Here is a 16,723-nt window from a genome sequence, read left to right as displayed (position 1 = left end):
AACGGCGGGGGAGGGGGGACGGCGTCTTGTCAGCTGTCATGTTTCAACCGTGCCGGTTTTAGTCGTCAAACGGTCGCAAATCAAATATCGCGGAGCCGTTTTCTTTGGGTCCATCAATCAGAGTGAGGGGATTTTGGCATTGACAACGCTAGCGTTAGCTGGAGGAAAGAGCGTCGTGGTCTCCGGAGGGTGAACCCGCCTGACGTGTGGCTTTGAATAAATTGTGCGTCTTCCCATTGTGCTGGACTTTATTAGGCATCCACAGCCGTAGCGTGTTGCTAACGCTAACAGGCGTTAAACCAGCCCGTAGCTAGCAGTCTGGAGCTAATCCCTCCGTGCGCCAACCACAAATGAACCAGGTTAGCCCAGTTGTGAACTGGTATTTAGCGTTCACGTCCAGTTTCAGCCCAGAAAGACTCATCTCGCTAATTAAGCTGCGAAACGTACGGGTGTTTGGGAGGTGGGCGGGGCCTCATTCTGCATGTCACCGTGGAGTTCACCTTTCTCTAATCTCTCTCACACACCTTCCTCGCCTTCCGACTGTAATTACGGGACCCATTCTCCACGCTCCGTTTGCCGGCTCTGGTAATTGTATTAAGTAATCCTCCGACTGAATGGCGGCAACAGGCCATTGTTCCAGAACTTTTCCTAAGATGCTTAGCCTGGCAGCGGTCCGGACATGATTCCATCCCATTGTTGCGTTTCAGGTTTTTGTTATCGAACGTAGCCCTGCCTCCTGCCGGTTTGAGGTTGGCGTCGCGTCAACGCGCGGCTGAAAGCAACAGGACGAATCCGCCGCCTTTAAAGCTATAATAAGTCCCCTCTGCTCGGTTACTTTAGCGTAGTCGCTCCATCTGCGATATGATCCGAGCTAGCTCGTAAAATTCAGAACCGGTTTGGCAGCGCCGCTCTTTTGACCGTCGAGATACAAATTAATCAGGGAATTGCGACGCCGTTAGCCTGGAAACACTCTGCAGAACCCAAGCTAATTCACGCTAATACAATCAATCTGCATCTGCATGTAGAAGCATTAAAACACGTTACCCATCAGCGTTAGCCGCTGCAATTTAGCTTTTAATTGCACTCTTGTGGCAGGAGGACCTGCCAACGAAAGAGGAGCGAGGCCCACTCAGAGCGTTTAATCTAGCGGAGTGATGCTGCATTAAGAGCCTCTCCGATGATTCTGTTGTTCAGAAACTTCGTCTCTTTTTGGCACAGAGTTAAAATGATCCGGTCGCGTCTCGTCCCAGCCGAGCGGAGAGAAACTCACAGTAATCGATGCAAGAAATAAAGGTCGGAACTCGTCGAACTGGGAGTCGGCCAAATGTAGTTTGGGTAAAGGTTTACGTCACCTCTTCCGAATAAAAGCCGACATGTCGGCTAGCTCACGTCTGAGCCTTCCAGTGACAGTTTCGGTAAACAAAGGCGTTAAATTGACCCGGAGAACTCGCTGAGTCGTGATGTAAACATGTCGGAGGTTTGGAGGATGAAGCCGCTTTAGCGACCTGCGTCACTGCCTGGAAATTTGAAAAGGCGGCAGCACTTGTGGCGATTACGGCGAGTCAGTAAGGCGAGCGCGAGCGAGAGCGGATCCGAGGAGCACGCCGCCATGCCGACCTGTAGCGCCTCTTCAAGTGCACATTAGGAGGACGTCTAATGGCAGCTGGGACGGGGGGGGGGGGGGTCATTAATCAGACCGACGAGGGCCCTCCGTCTCTGCCCCGGAGCGCCGCCGCCGCCGCCGCTGTCCAGCTGGACGGGCGCCCGCCCGAGGCCGACACGGAGCCGGTCGAGTATGAGGCCCGCAGATTAAAGGCACTCAGCGATCTGTCAGCGCGAGGAAAACCGCGCGGAGCTGTCGAACAACAGATCTGACGGGCGCCGGCGCCCTCGGTCGCAGCAGATGGAATTCTCTGGAATTCTCTGGAATTCTCTGACGACGACAACATTCTCTCCCCAAACCCGCTTGATCTGGTCTCTGTTTCAACGGTGACATTTATTGGTAAACCCGCTTATTAATGCTGTTAAACGTAGCCAAAGCTAAAGCTAGCCACGGAAGAAAACCTCGAGGGATGTTTATCTGTCCTGGCTGTAGCTACGAGCGTGCTAGTAGAGGACTAGCATGGCTTCGGAAACATGTAGATCGGAAAAATGTCGAGGAATTCCACCTCATCTCCTGAATGTAACTGAAATCGTTCGTAATATCAAAATCTTCCTTATTCATCTTCTGATTTATGCTGTTTACACCATTTATTGACAGAACTAGCTTAGCTCATCAGCTCCTAACGGTCACATTTGCATTTGTTGCTGTGTGAAAGCTACAGATTAGCTTCATGCTAGCACTAGCTGGTGCCTGGACGAGGCTGCACCTTCCTGGCTTTGCCTTTTATCATCACACGGTGGCCACAGCAGCAACACAAAGACCATCTCTGGGGGGGGGGGGGTCACAGGCAGGAGAGGAAAACTGGCCGCAGCTGCCAGAACAAACAGACGTGGAAGATCTGCCCTTGGACGAGCCTGCGGATGATTGGAGGCAGGTGCCAGGGTCCACCCGGCAGAGCCTTTTAAACTCAGAAGCAGATTATTGACCTCTGACGCCCAGCAGGGTGTAAAAGTAAAAACAAAAAAAAGAGGGGGGTGGGGGGGCAGTAGAAAGGAGCCATTAGCTCCATTTGTCTGCTGCTGTCTGACAAGCCTCCCAGCAGCAGACAGAGTGAAGCCATTACACGGCAGAAGAGCAGCTCTTTCAGCTCCTGCGTGGTGACTAAATCCTCCGGGCCCCTCTGGCTCATATGGGAGTAAACAGATCAATATGGCCACCTGAGAGATGGATGCCCCCCCCACACTCCACCAACACCCCCACCCCACCACCCGGCAGCGGTGATCAAGCAGGTCTTACAGAGGCCCTCCTTTAGCAGGCTAATGATGCTAATGGGGCAGCGACGCTCTCAGAGAGCCTTTATTACACTGATTAGTGGAATATAATCCTGATCTGATTAAGAGGCCGACACGGCCGGGCGGGCGTGGGGGCGGGGCCAAACACAGAGCGAGACGGGCTAATGGAGGAGGTCTTCTTTGGTCAGCGGGATGCCTGTGTTTAAACGTCACCTGTAAGAGCCTCGTGAAGGGTTCCGCAGGTCTGACGTGCCGTCGCCTGGGGACGACTGGAGCAGAATTACGTTAAATCCTTTAAAGGAAGTAAAATCTGTTGTGCTCTGTGGCGTCGCCACGACTGTTAGATTGTCCCTGATGTAGCTGTGGGATTACCTGCAAGGAGTATCTAGTCCCAAAATTCTGTTGTGGGCATTTGCTATCTTGTCACCGCTGTTGCTTAACTCGTGTGTCAATCACCGCAAACAGGTAGCGAACAGGCAGCTAGCAGGTGGCTAACAGTTGGTTAAAAGGCAACTAACTAATCATAAGGATTTTTATTTGAGCTGGCCAACCTAATCGATCATTTCCACTGCATGTGAGGAAACCCGCAGTGGCGGATACCTCACATCCCCCCTGTGTGTGTGTGTGTGTGTGTGTGTGTGTGTGTGTGTGTCTTGAACTTCATTTAGCACCGCAGGGAACCAGGGAAAATCACATAGAGGCACAAAGAGAGAATAAACAAGCAAATCAGAGGAATTAAAGCAGGCAAACACGACGCCGGAGGCTTTTTAAGGGGCCGTTAAACTTCTATTATCCTGCTCAGATTAAACGTCTTTGTTGCCGGATTCTCTCAGACCAGAGTTAACAGACTGACGCAACTGAGAGGTGTCGATCGTGAACTCGCACTAATCGCCTACATTTTTGGGTAACGACAGTTGGGCTCGACATCCTCAGCGTGTCATCAGCTCGCGGGGATGGTGCGCTAACGCTATCGGCTGCGTTCATGCTGCCCCTCCTCTCCACCGGCTGCACGGACTCATTAGCTGAGCTAACTGAAGATAGCAGCGAGCTAGCAAAGCTTTGAGAGGGTCCCCGTTTATGGACCGGACCAGCCCTAACTGCTCCGGGGGGGCTCCAATCCTTGATTTTAGAGTTTCTACCGCAACTTTTGAACAAAAGATAAAAGTTGAAGCCTCTAAAGTCCTGACCTGATGTCTCAAAGTTCGTCACGAAACTGTGTCAAAGCGGCGAGCTGCGACGCCGGCGGTGCGAGCCGATTCTTCTTTGTGACAGCTGGTTTAGCCAGACCCACTCAGCTGAAAAATACCTGACACAGGGAGTTTTATCAAGCTTGATAAAGATCCTTTCAGGCCCGCCATTCTCCCCGAGCACATTTACATCAACAGCTCAGAGGAGGAGATCTATGAGCGCAGGTAAAAGCAGCGCTCCGCCCTGACATTTGGGCTGAATGGACGGAAAATAGCCATAGAAACTCTGAAGGTTAGACTAAAAATAGGCAGGGAAAAGCCTCGGTGGTCTCCTGTGCACCCAGACGGCGAGAACATGATGGAGGGTCGAGATGAAACGCCCCACGTTGCTGCCAAATGAACCATTTAGCAAAAAAAGACTCAGATCTCCTGAAACCCTGCTGATTTCTGTTGTTTACCAGGTTAGAAAAAGGCTGAACAACCCTGAAATGGCAGATACGGAGGCACCAGACCAACATAGTGAACCTGGAGCTCGCTGCGCTAATGATGCTAGCTAACCGGAAGTAAAGATGCATTTATATTAAATCCAGAATGCGCAGATGTTGCTATGAAAGCGTCTGAAATGCCCCCTTAGCGTCGCTGACGGCGTGACTGCAGCCTGATGGCGAGCTCAGTCATACTGGGGGGGGGGGCATATGAATCAAATTACAACACAGAGGATTAAAATCAGCCTTTTTACCTCTCACTTAAAGAGTGAAGAAGAGCTGAAGGTGATTTGTGGGAGGAATTCATCGGGATCACGTCGCCACGTTAGCATAGGCGCTCGACGGCGGCGCTCTTGGAATAGCAATGCTTTATCGATCGGAGGAGGGAGCTTCCTGGCGCCGGCCGCAGGTCCACTGAAATGCCAACATACCAACCAGCCTCCTTTGACTTCTGGGTCAGATTTAAAGGCAGAAAATTATTGCGTGGCTAGCTGGCTAGCAGTAATATTATTTCGCTTCTTTGTGCTCAGCAAATATTGCGGAGCAGAACGTAACGGTCGTTACCTGTCAGCAATTACAGAGATGTTTATTTCCCTTTGCAGGCGGATAATCCCTCCAACACTCCCTCCTTAGCTTCATTAACTTCTGCCACGACCAAGATAAGGGAATTAGAAAACAATGCAAACAAACGAGGGAGGCTAGCAAACACAGCTTTAGCCGTCTCGCTCCGCTTATCGCTGTGTAAACTTTTCCTGTTCCAATTAAGCTTATTGGTTAATCTCCAGTTTAGATGCTTCAGATAAGGACGGAAGTGACAGATTGAGCCGTGGCGGCGGCGGCGCTCTGAGGTCATGGATGATTGACAGCTTGTTGTGGAGGGACGTCACGCCAGGCGAAATCGACTCCAGCTGATTGAACGTGGTGTCGTCAGACCTCATCAGCGAGACGCTCTGAAGCCATTTTCCTCCCATTCGGGGGGGCTTTGACGTGCTGACCCTCGCGAGAGGTCAAAGGTCGGGGACGTTGAAGTTGAGTTTCTGTTTTACGGGCTGCAGCTTCCTGACGCCATGGCAACACCAGCCGGCGAGGGACGCTTGAGTCGGTGAGAGCGGGTCACACTTGCGCCCTTTCGCTGCACAACACATCACACCCAGCTAATTAGCACAATTAGCAACGACAGGGTCCCTCCTCGGGCTGCTTCTCCTCGTGGCGTGCGCTAAAGTCAACACAGCGGCGGTCGACGCCGTCAGATCAGCTAATGAATAATTAGCTGCGGGACTCTGAGTGGCGGCAGGCGCGCCGTTCTCCGGGGCGGTTCGTTTAGGTGCGCCGTCGCTCGGAAAAATGCGGAACGCCAATTAGCCTCGGACGCTTGAAAAGGCGCAAAAGTTCAGTGGAATGTACGAAATCCGTGGCTGTCAATCACGACCCGAGGACGGAGGAGCGGAGCGGAGCAGAGCGCGGGGGGGGGGGGCGGGAGGAGGGCTAATTACCCGCTGACACCTCTTGCCTTCAGACGTCCCTCTCTGACGCTTTTTCCCAGCATTCCGTCCTCGTCTCCTCTTTGTGTTTTTGTCTCCCGCTTTCAGGACTCGGCGGCGGCGAGCGGACGCAGTCGCGCTAGCTCTGCGCTAGCCCTTTGTGGTGCTGATAATAAGGCTCGTCCGTCTTATCGCGCCTGCAGGTCAGCGCCTACAACAGCACCAGGTGCTCTACATAAATCACACCTGATTGTGGATTTAAAATTCCCCTCGCAGCTCCTCCGGTTTTTTTCCCGAGAACTCTAATATTTATCCTTCTGTTCTGATTCAAACGCCACCGACTTGGTTGAAGTGAGCTGTCGCCGTGTAATCGATGGCGGCGGCTTAAATGATCATCAGGGTTTGTGAGCTTGGCACTTAAAATTCCATGAAATGAGTCAAGAAGCGGCGCTTGGATGAGCGGGATTTACGGTGTTTGGATGAGGTTTACGTGTCCGGGAACGGTGGGGGAAAAGTTGTGTGGAGTTTTAGCCGCGTAGCCTCGTGCGTGGGCGGATTAGCATTAGCCATGTTTACAGACTACCCGACGAGCTGCGTCTCCGTCTTATCTGTCGCCTGTAAACGAGCAGCCGTCACGCCTCGGCGGTCCTTGAACCGCCGGTCCCTGAACGCCTCGCTGAAACAGACACTCTCCTGGCTTCTCTTCCGTCGGTTCAAAACCGGAGGAAACGTTTGTGGCCTCTGGATCGTCCTCACGGAAGAATGTGACACTGCGCTGTACACAGATCAGGGTTTCCAAGGGCAACCGGCTGGTGCTGTAGTGGTGCTTTAATTCTGGCTCACAGAAGACAGACAGAAACAATGAAGTGGAACAAATCCAACGAGCGCATCCTTTATCTGCTCGCTCTGCGTTCCCTGTCGGTCGCTATCTCTCGCTATCTTAATAAGCACTGGAGCCTCGTATACCGCTGCGATACGTCGCAAGCGGGACACATACGGGCGGGGGACGAGGACAGGACCGGAGCGGGGGCGACAGTGACGGTGACGGCAGCAGGATGATTAAGAGTGCCGGCGAAGGCTCGCTGGAGATGAGCAGAAGTGTGTGTGAGGGACGGCTGACAGCGATGGCTTTATATGGCCGAGCCTCAAACGCCTCTGATTAGCAATCAGTGCAGATTGAAGGACTTAAAATTCCAGCGTCCCTCATTCAGATCCATATTTAAGTCTTCCTCTCCACCGTCATCTCCCACATCCCATAATATTGTTGAGATTCTCCTCCTGGCAGCCGGTGCGCGCGCTCCAACGCAACCCGAATGCTAACGACCCGCCTTTAGCGGGAGCGATTGAACCGGCAACGGTGTCACAGCAGCCGCCATCTTGGGCTACTTCTGACTGCTCATCCGCCCGAGTCACAGCACGTGGGGGCGGAGTCAGTCCCGGCCCACCGGCGGCGGCTCGACCAGGACCCCGGGAGAGCTCCCCCGTACGACACGGGCTCAGTACTCAAACGCAGCGTTGCGGCGCGCTAATAGAAGGTGACCTTTCCGTTTGTTCGCAGCTTGGTGGAGCCTCCAGCTCTCAGCCGCGCGGCTCAAGCTCGCATCAGGATTGAAGTGCGCACCTCAGCAGCACTTATCCTCCCGATATCCATCCCCGGTAATGTGACCGCACGCTCGCGCGGCGGCGGCCGAGCTTTAATTGAACGAGAGGCAGCGAGCTCTGCCTCACCTACGCCGGCTGATTACCGAGCTCCTCCACAAACGAGGAGAGTGCATCCACGTCGATGCTCCACGTGAAATCGGTAATGAGCCAACAACTGCCAGGGGAGGCGAGCAGGCCGGCTCAACGCTGCCAACTGTATATATAGCAGGAGCAACAGCAGGGAAATCCCAGAGGCAGCGCCGAGAAGGAAGCAGCCAATATCGCCGCTGATGGCAGGAAGGCTACGGAGAGGGAGCAGCAGCAGGGCGAGGCAGCCGGTCCCCACATGCGTGGATTCACCACAGCCCAACGTTGAGGGTTCCACAGATTCGTCTGAGTCACAGCCTGAAAACGCGGCAGCCTCGGCGGCGAGATGAGCCGCGGCGTGTAGGAGCAATCATCCATGTTCTATTATTTCCCCCATACGAGACGCAGATTAGATCATCGGGCACATTTTTGACGCGGTAGAAATGGAAATGCCGGGACAATTACTCCATCGGCGAGCTTTGGGGCGCTAAATCCCCGCTCGCACGCTCACAATTACCGTGTCTCCGCGTGCTGCGGCTGTCGTCCGGCAGGCTGTCACCACGGAAGCGACCTTCCGGACAGATGTTGCTCTTCATAGGCAGCTGCTGACGTTAGCATGTTTTGGGGCTCTTGAAATGGTCCTCAGCAGTTTGCAGACACACCTCCCTCGAGAGAACCGAGGGGGGTCCAACCAGCTGAAGGAGGGTCACATTTTAACAGAGGATAAACTATGCTAGCTTAGGAGGAGGAGGCGGCGGTGGCTGGAACGATGCTTAATAAGGACCTATAAAGAGCTCCGGTCACGTCATTTGTGTTTGTGCATCTCGTGTTTGTCCTCTGGCATCGGCCATGTGCTCAGTTATCAGGAGACAGAACACAGAGATGATTTTATATGTTAGCCATTAGCAGAAACAGCCCCCCTGTGACTTCAGTATTGTTGGTCACAGTCAACAGATTTATTTCCATTTCCTGTTATGAGCAACGACTGAGCCTAAAAGCGCATTAAAATAGATCCAGCTGCTTCCATCTGCTTCCCCTCTTGCTTAGCATGTAGCTAACATGAAGGATTGGCAACAAACGACAAATTTCTCCAGTGACGCTCAGGCTAATACACTTGTAGCATCGCTTAGCTTTTTCTCTTGAGGCGCAATTACGATTCAAAAGATGAAAAACGGCTAATTAGCTCCAAATCAACGGAGGAGACGTGCGGCCGGGCTGCTCTGCGGTGGCCATATAATTTCAAATCAACCCTCTTAGCGTGAAGTGCGAGGTGGGCCGCTGAGCGCTGGAGTCGGCAGCGTGACAGTGTTTGTCAGGTTCCAGTTGCTGCGGGGTTTTTTTCCGTGACAGCAGAAAATTGACTTGTCTCCCTTCACGTTGCACCCTCGCTGGAGGACCTCCGCGTGCATTCATTAGCAGCGTCGTCCTTTTTTCTGCATCCCGGAAGACGACGGGCGTGACTGCAGAGCTGCCAGCCGTGGTCGGACCGCTGAAACTCGGATCTGGTTTGGTTCCACGACTCTAAATGTAAGAATGGACCGCGGCGGCGGGCAGGCGACGGCGGGCCGAGGTCGTGGAGGGAGAGTAGCTGGAATACCAACATGTTGACCTCTGTGCATGTTTAGACAAAGTAAAGGACAGAAGCGAGGACGGTCGTAGCAACACGGAAGCTAATTTCCTGTAAAATGGTTTGGTCGTTTCTGGCCTCTAGAGGTCAAAGGTCACGAGTCCTTACAGCGCAACGACTCCACACGGCTGTTTGTGGATAATTGCGGCTTGTTTTACCGCCCACTCGAGAGCCATTTCCTGCTTGTTATTGTCTCTTTTCTGGTGTCCACTCAGATGGAGGACTGCCAAAGAGGTCTGTTTGGAGAGGGTCCGTCACACCTACAAAAACGAGGAGCCATTTTAATTATCTCCTCCTGCATAATTCAGAGTGCTTGGTGCTTCGTTAGCCCTGGATATGCGGTGATCGTGGGTGATACCAGCAGACAGGCTACGTGGAGGCAGAGTGATAGCATCAGAAATGCTAATAAGAGGAACCTGGGGTATCTCCCAGGGAGTGAACCCAGTCCGATGACATACAGCACCTCGGTTATGTCACAATTAATGTTGGGAAAGTGCTCGGCTATCAAGCTAGCCAATAGAAGACAGCTCGTTATCCTCGAGCCAGCGGAAACACGCAAACTAACGAAGGCTGATTTGTACTGGTGAGCGAGAGTGGGAAAGTTTTATGAGGATATCAGGACATTTTTCTTTGTATTATTCTAATTCAGCGGGGAAAAAAATCACGAACGGTCACTTTTCAACGCGGTAAAAGTTTGACCCATCGTGACAGGTTGTGTTTCGCTGCGGTTACATCAGGCCACACGCATACATGAGGCGACTCCAGGAAGAGCCGCTAACAGTCCAAGAGAGGCGATATTTTAAAAATATACGAGTTTTTCCGTTATTGCAGCCATGTTGGTGTAAATACCGTGTTTTCAGATCCGCCCCAGCAGCACCAGCAGCCTTTTGAAACACGAATACGGATGACACGAGTGTGTCTTTACCTCCTGTGGAGCCAACGCGGCGCCGCAATCGTAGCTTTTCCATTCCAGACACGCTTTGCTGCAAATGGCGAGGAGACGGAGGCCAAACGGGCGCGCTCCTGCGGCGGGGGGCCGGCAGCAGAAATGCATGTAATCAGTGAAGGCAGGGGGGCAAGAGCCCCCGGATCAGTGCTCAAAGATAGGGAATAGCGGTCCGACACAGGGGACGTGACCAAATGCGCCGGCTTAATGGAGCGGCCCCGTTTGGGAACACCTCGGCGTCTACGCGTGAGGAGGCATCGACGGGGGCCCGGGAGGCGTCGCCGGCCCCTGGAGACCCGAGTGGACGCTTATTTTGCCTCTTATGTGAGACAAAGTGGGTGAAAATAATGACCTCAGCGGCGTTATTTGGGTTTGCTCAGAAGCCTTTTGTCTGCTCTGAAGTCCAGCACAGGAAGATGGCGAGCGCGGAGGGAACGGGCTGAGTTTGGCCCTCTTGTCCTCCCCGAGGGCAGAAGCAATTTTCAGCTCTACTGAGCAGTGCCAGGAGGACCGGGAGTGAACACAGAACAATACTCAAGCTCATTTATTCACAGCCTCCCATGGCACCAACTGTCCTGTCTCGCTCTTCTTCTAATACCCCAAACAACAAAAAAAATGGCAAATTCGGGAACGATGCAGGAAATTAGCTCGCGGCAGACGCTGTTACTTTCGACGTTATCCCTTCATCTTTCTGGTGATAAAAATAACGAACGTGTCTGCGGGTGCTGACCTGACTGGGCTCTGCTGGCTGCCCTTATGCTAGCAGGAGCGCCGCTACGTCTTTCTTCTTTCAACAACGGACGCTCTAGGGAGCCCCTACGAAAACGTTGGATATTGAGGTGTTAGCAACATTAGCACACCGAGGCTATAAAACTGCAAATCTGTGAGGCCTTACCCATCGGAGGCGTCACATGGGATCCCAGCGAGTGGACGGAAGCTTCCAGAACAGCTCCCACTCGCTCCTGAAGGTCTCTGGTTGAGTGTAGCCAGGTCACGGCCTTAGCTAAGGTTTTTAGCCGCGGGGCTCGGCTTAAACCGCAGCCAGGGGACTAAAGAGTCTCCGCTGTGATATGACCATCAACGCTGAGCCACTTTATTTCTCTAATCCACTTGTCCCAAGCAAGCAACAAGTGCGTCCCGTTCGTATTGTTGGTGTTTTTGAATATAAATCGGCGGACTCGAACATTTTATGGGGATTAGGCGAGCTTAGCTCCGTGGCTAATGCAGTGATTAGGGAATTCTGGCACAGCAGATAAGTGAATGTTCACTAGTTACTCAGCAACTGAGCCGAAATGGCGAAAGAGGCGAGTCTGCAGCCGCTCCGGTGCCTCACCAGCAGCACCGCAGGGACTCAGGTGTCTTTTTTTATAGGATCCACTGACGTCAGAGAGACTCTGGTGATGGTTGATGGCTCTGTTTACCTTCAGCCTGGTGCCCTTCTTCTACCTTTTACCGCATCTCACTTTGCCTGTAGCGCCACCTTCTGGGCACAACTACGATAGTTTATCCTCGAACCTCAGAAACAGGTTTCTAGCATCCCGACTTGAAGCAAAGAGTCAGATTTACTCACTTAAAGCGGAGTTTTTGTCTTTCGGTCTACAAATGTAACTGATTCAGCTTCAGCTCAGCTCCAGGTGCGATAAATGCGTTGGATTTTCCTCCAGGATTTCGGTCCGATCGCAGCGGATCCGTTTCCTCTGCGGAGCGGAGAAAGTCCTGGGCAGCACATCAATCTTTAAAGTATTGCCAGAATAGCGCGGGGATCGATTTACACACCCAACCAACACAGGTTGGATATGTTTTATTCCGCCACCGTGATTTATGTCAGACTCAGCTGAAGAGTTCTGGCCCCTCGGCAGATGAAGCACATTCCTCCCCGCATCAAAGAAATGGAACCGAGCGGCGCATCAGTCAAAGCGAGGCCTGAGATACAGGCAAACGTGCCAGTGTAAGAGCAGGAAGTAGTGGGTCACCAAAGATCAAAGGAATGTTAGAGCGCCGCAGCCAGAGAATTTCCGAGCAGAAGTCAGAAACGGACCTTTTGAAGATAAAATAGCAGTGCCGATTTTTGTCAATAATTCCTTTAAAGTTTTTACTGAACTCTCGATACTGTTAACGCTGTGTGTGAGTGTGTGTGTGTTTAAGAAGTGGGGGGTGAGAAGGAAGAGGCAGCAACACTTTTATTTTCAGAGTGCTGTTTTGTAGGCAAAGATTTGTTACGTAACTAAATTGATCTTTTCCACGTGGACCTGTGGAGGGGCAGGGGGACCTCCACCACCCTATAGGCCCAGGGGGCTACAGCTACAGCTGCTTTATTACAGCATCCTTTCATCCCCGTCTTTTCTTCGGCTAATGGGCTGAGGTGTTGTTTGTGATGGAAAAGACTGTTTCCTGCTTCTTCTTTTTATTTTTTTCAAAAAATAATTACCGGACAATTCGAGCCGCAGCCACAATTGTCACCGTTATTTGATAATCTGCTTTGTGACGAGGTAAAAAGCAGCCGTGCTAAAGGTCAGGCTGCACAGGCGGCGCCTCACAAATGATTCCTGGCTAATCATGGTTTTTCACGCCATTAGAGACACCCGGCACATCCTGGATGCAAATGAAAGCAGAGGTGTTAAAGCGCTGATGGGATATTTCATTCAAATGGGAACAAACAAAAATGAAAATAGCTAAATTCGGAATGTGCGTTTGACACAAAATGGCCGCGTGACAATCTTCACCTCCTCTCTTTTCTCTCTCTCGCAGGTTCCATCTGAGTAGGAGGCGGCGGCTCGAGAACAAATGGACGCGTTCAACTTCACCTACTGGAATGCCTCCGAAGGCAACGAGACGGATGTCGCGGAAGAGAGCGCGAGCCCCTACAAGACGGTGGAGGTGGTGTTCATCGTGCTGGTGGCCGGGTCCCTCAGCTTGGTCACCGTCATCGGGAACATCCTGGTCATGCTCTCCATCAAAGTCAACAGGAACCTGCAGACGGTCAACAACTATTTTTTGTTCAGCCTGGCGTGTGCTGACCTCATCATCGGACTCTGCTCCATGAACTTGTACACGGTCTACATTGTGATCGGCTACTGGCCTCTGGGCCCGGTGGTGTGCGACCTCTGGTTGGCGTTGGACTATGTTGTCAGCAACGCGTCCGTCATGAACCTCCTCATCATCAGCTTTGACAGATATTTTTGCGTCACCAAGCCCCTCAGCTACCCTGTCAAGAGGACCACCAAGATGGCGGGAATGATGATCGCGGCGGCCTGGGTCCTTTCCTTCATCCTCTGGGCTCCAGCGATTCTCTTCTGGCAGTTCATCGTTGGTGGGAGGACGGTGCCGGAGAAGGAGTGCTACATCCAGTTTTTCTCAAATGCCGCGGTGACTTTCGGCACCGCCATCGCCGCCTTTTACTTGCCTGTCATCATCATGATTCAGCTCTACTGGCAGATCTCCCGAGCAAGCAAGAGCCGCGTGAAGAAGGAGAACCGCAAACCGTCGGGCCCCAATCCAGAGCCCCTGTTACAAGGCCAGAGGAGGAACAACACGCCAAAAGCCAACAATAACAACGTACCGGGGGAAGATACAGGATGTTCTCAGAGCCAGAACGCCAACCACGGCGCCAACCAGCACGAGGAAAAACTGCAGAACGGCAAGGGACCGTCCTCCACCACCGCCGAGGGAGAAACCGAAGGAGACGACATGACGAGGGAGAACTGCACCACCGCAGAGGAGAAAGAGAGCTCCAACGATTCCACATCGGGCAGCATGGCCAACCAGAAGGAGGAGGAGGCGGCGCCCTCCGCCGCCCACACCAGTGCAGAGGCGAGCCAGCCGCTCCCACGCCAGCGGGCGAAGGCGGGCGGTTCGAAGCTGACCTGCATCAAGATCAAGACTAAATCACCCAAGGGGGACTGCTACACGCCCTCCAACGCCACCGTGGAGATCGTCCCGGCCACCGAGCGGCAGAACCACGTGGCGCGGAAGATCGTGAAGATGACGAAGCAGCCGCCCAACAAGAAGAAAAAAGGGCCGCCGTCGCGGGAGAAGAAGGTGACCCGCACCATCATGGCCATCCTGGTGGCCTTCGTGGCCACCTGGACTCCGTACAACGTGATGGTGCTCATCAACACCTTCTGCTCCAGCTGCATCCCCAACACCGTCTGGACTATCGGCTACTGGCTGTGCTACATCAACAGCACCATCAACCCGGCCTGCTACGCCCTCTGCAACGTCACCTTCAAGAAGACCTTCAAGCACCTCCTCCTCTGCCAGTACAAGAACAGCCGCTCCGCCAGATAGACGCCACTCGCTTCGGGGGTCGCCCGGACGTTTGCGCGTGAACCATCGGTGCACGAGCGCGTGCGTGCGAGAGCGAGTCCTCAGACTGACGAATGAGCACATTTGATATCGCTTTAATTCCTCCTTTTTTTTAATCATTTCTCTCTCAATAACCGGTTGTAGCACTTTACACAACTTCAGCATCGAAGCAGAAAGAGGAGCTCGTGAAACGTTCACAGCTGATCTATACATACATACATACATACATTTTTTTTTTTTTTTTAAAGCAGATGAAGAGCTGAGGAAGGAAGAGCGGAGAAATCTTCAACACGGGGAAAATAGGGCTGACTGAACCTCAACGTGCACACGTTTGAGCTTCAGTGAAGACACCTGTAGATAACTGTACATATCACTGTTTACCTAACATACAGGGGGGGGCTCGTAGATGCTAGCTCGTGCGCGGCCGTGCACGTCAGCATCGAATTTCAAACCAGCAACACGGAGGCGTAAAGTGGGGCGGCTGGCGCGACGCGGTCACATCTGGAAGCTGTCCCATCTCCCAACGAGCCTCAGAGAGAATGAGATCATAAATACAAAATAGATGTATTAATATATTCATAATGTGCGGGCGGGGGGGGGGGCCATCGCAGCAGGATTATTACTTTTAGACTGGTTCACCCTTTAGAAACCGCCGTCGTGCTCATCCATGCAGCTGGGAGCTTCTGTTCCCTGTTTCAAACATCCAGAAAGAGTGCGCGTGGATTTCACTCAGGCATATTCTCGGTCACCAGACCCTGAGCCGACCCACATTTTACACCTTATTTGACCGAAAAAGGAGCTTAAAACGCCACATCTGAAGAGGAGCCGCGCGGTTGAAAATAATCCGACTTTTCCGCCTCTTCTTCTGCTTTAAGGTGGCCGGTGCTGCCCACAGCGCCATCTCCTGGTATGACCTTTGCACCTTCGGGGGCAACGTGCCAGGTTTACGCGACTGCCGATCGGCAGCAGAGGCTAACAGTTAGGCTAACAGAGGCTAACAGTTAGGCTAACAGTTAGGCTAACAGAGGCTAACAGTGTAACTTAGCGGGAATCGTCTGGTTTTGTCGTCCAGGCCGTTTTGCAGCTGCTGGTGGGGCGGTTTCTATTTATTTTAGGGAGGAAGTTTTATTTGCTCGAGTGTTTATGAGACAGATGGAGCTCAGAGCCGAGGCTTTACTGACTGGGTGGGTGTGTGCGTGCGTGTGCATGTGTGTGTGTGTGTGAGAGGTGGGGGGGGATTATTGGTGTAATATTGAAGATTACGTGGAGTTTATGGTGATTTAAGGTTATTTTAGTATCTCATCATCTCCTCTTGACTTGGATTCTGTCCCTTTGAGCCGGAGCTCCTGCGTTAGCCGCCATGTTGGAGCGGAGCTGTTTGCAGTGGGAGAGCGACCACATGCACCAGCGAGAGCCTGCAGAGATGCATCAGATTAGTGTCACCATACGTCCTGGAGCGGGAGCTGCTGCTGGCCTCAGAGTCCAGTCAGCCCCCCCCCCTCAGGTCTTTGCAGGGACAGACGCAGCACCCGGAGCTCCGGCGGCGGCAGCGTGAGACGCTTAGAGGGATGCAATATTCATCAAGCTGCTGTCTGGAAAGATTGTGTCAGAATGTTGGGGTGAAGATGAACCCCCCCCCCCCCCCCCCCCCCCCCCCCCCCATCCATTGTGTGTGGACGTGTGTTGCTCTGGAAGCGTTTTTTTTTCTATTTTATAAAAAGGGCTAACTCTTCGTCCCCACTGCGTTTGTTTCCCGACTCGCCTCCATTTAATGAATACAAATACGATCCCTCCTTGTTCTTTAATTAAAATGAATCGTCTCGCTCGTGACAATTATAAAGCAAATGAGAAAATGTCCGTTCCATCCGTCACCGCGCCCCATTAAATAATTTCCAGGTACGTTAATGTACGCTCCCCAGCAGTAGCGCTGAATATTCATGAGGATTCGCCGTCGGGAGGGGGCCGCGTTGGCTGGTGGGGGGGCTTTGCAGAGCTTTCTGCCTGCATCAAACACCTCCTCAAGGCTGTCTCCTTAAAGAGAGATCTGGGACAGATCCTATAATGAAAGC

The 16,723-nt window shown here is 52.6% G+C and overlaps 1 protein-coding gene across 5 annotated transcripts in view; it reads left to right on the top strand.

The window, feature by feature from the left end:
* Window positions 1-15,415, top strand: part of chrm2a (cholinergic receptor, muscarinic 2a) — a 33,865-nt gene extending 18,450 nt beyond the window's left edge. For all 5 annotated transcript variants that reach the window (XM_011613284.2, XM_029825330.1, XM_029825329.1 and 2 more), the window contains one exon: window positions 13,098-15,415. In XM_011613284.2, coding sequence (XP_011611586.1) covers window positions 13,134-14,636 — 1,503 coding nt within the window. In that variant the 5' untranslated portion in view covers window positions 13,098-13,133 and the 3' untranslated portion in view covers window positions 14,637-15,415. The remainder of the gene's footprint in view (window positions 1-13,097) is intronic.
* The last annotated feature ends 1,308 nt before the right edge of the window (window positions 15,416-16,723 follow it).

This window comes from Takifugu rubripes, chromosome 18 (genome assembly GCF_901000725.2).
Source record: "Takifugu rubripes chromosome 18, fTakRub1.2, whole genome shotgun sequence".
In the NCBI taxonomy this organism is placed as follows: Eukaryota; Metazoa; Chordata; class Actinopteri; order Tetraodontiformes; family Tetraodontidae; genus Takifugu; species Takifugu rubripes.
Note: the sequence above shows the minus strand (reverse complement) of the source record. Positions and strands in the feature narration are given on the sequence as shown.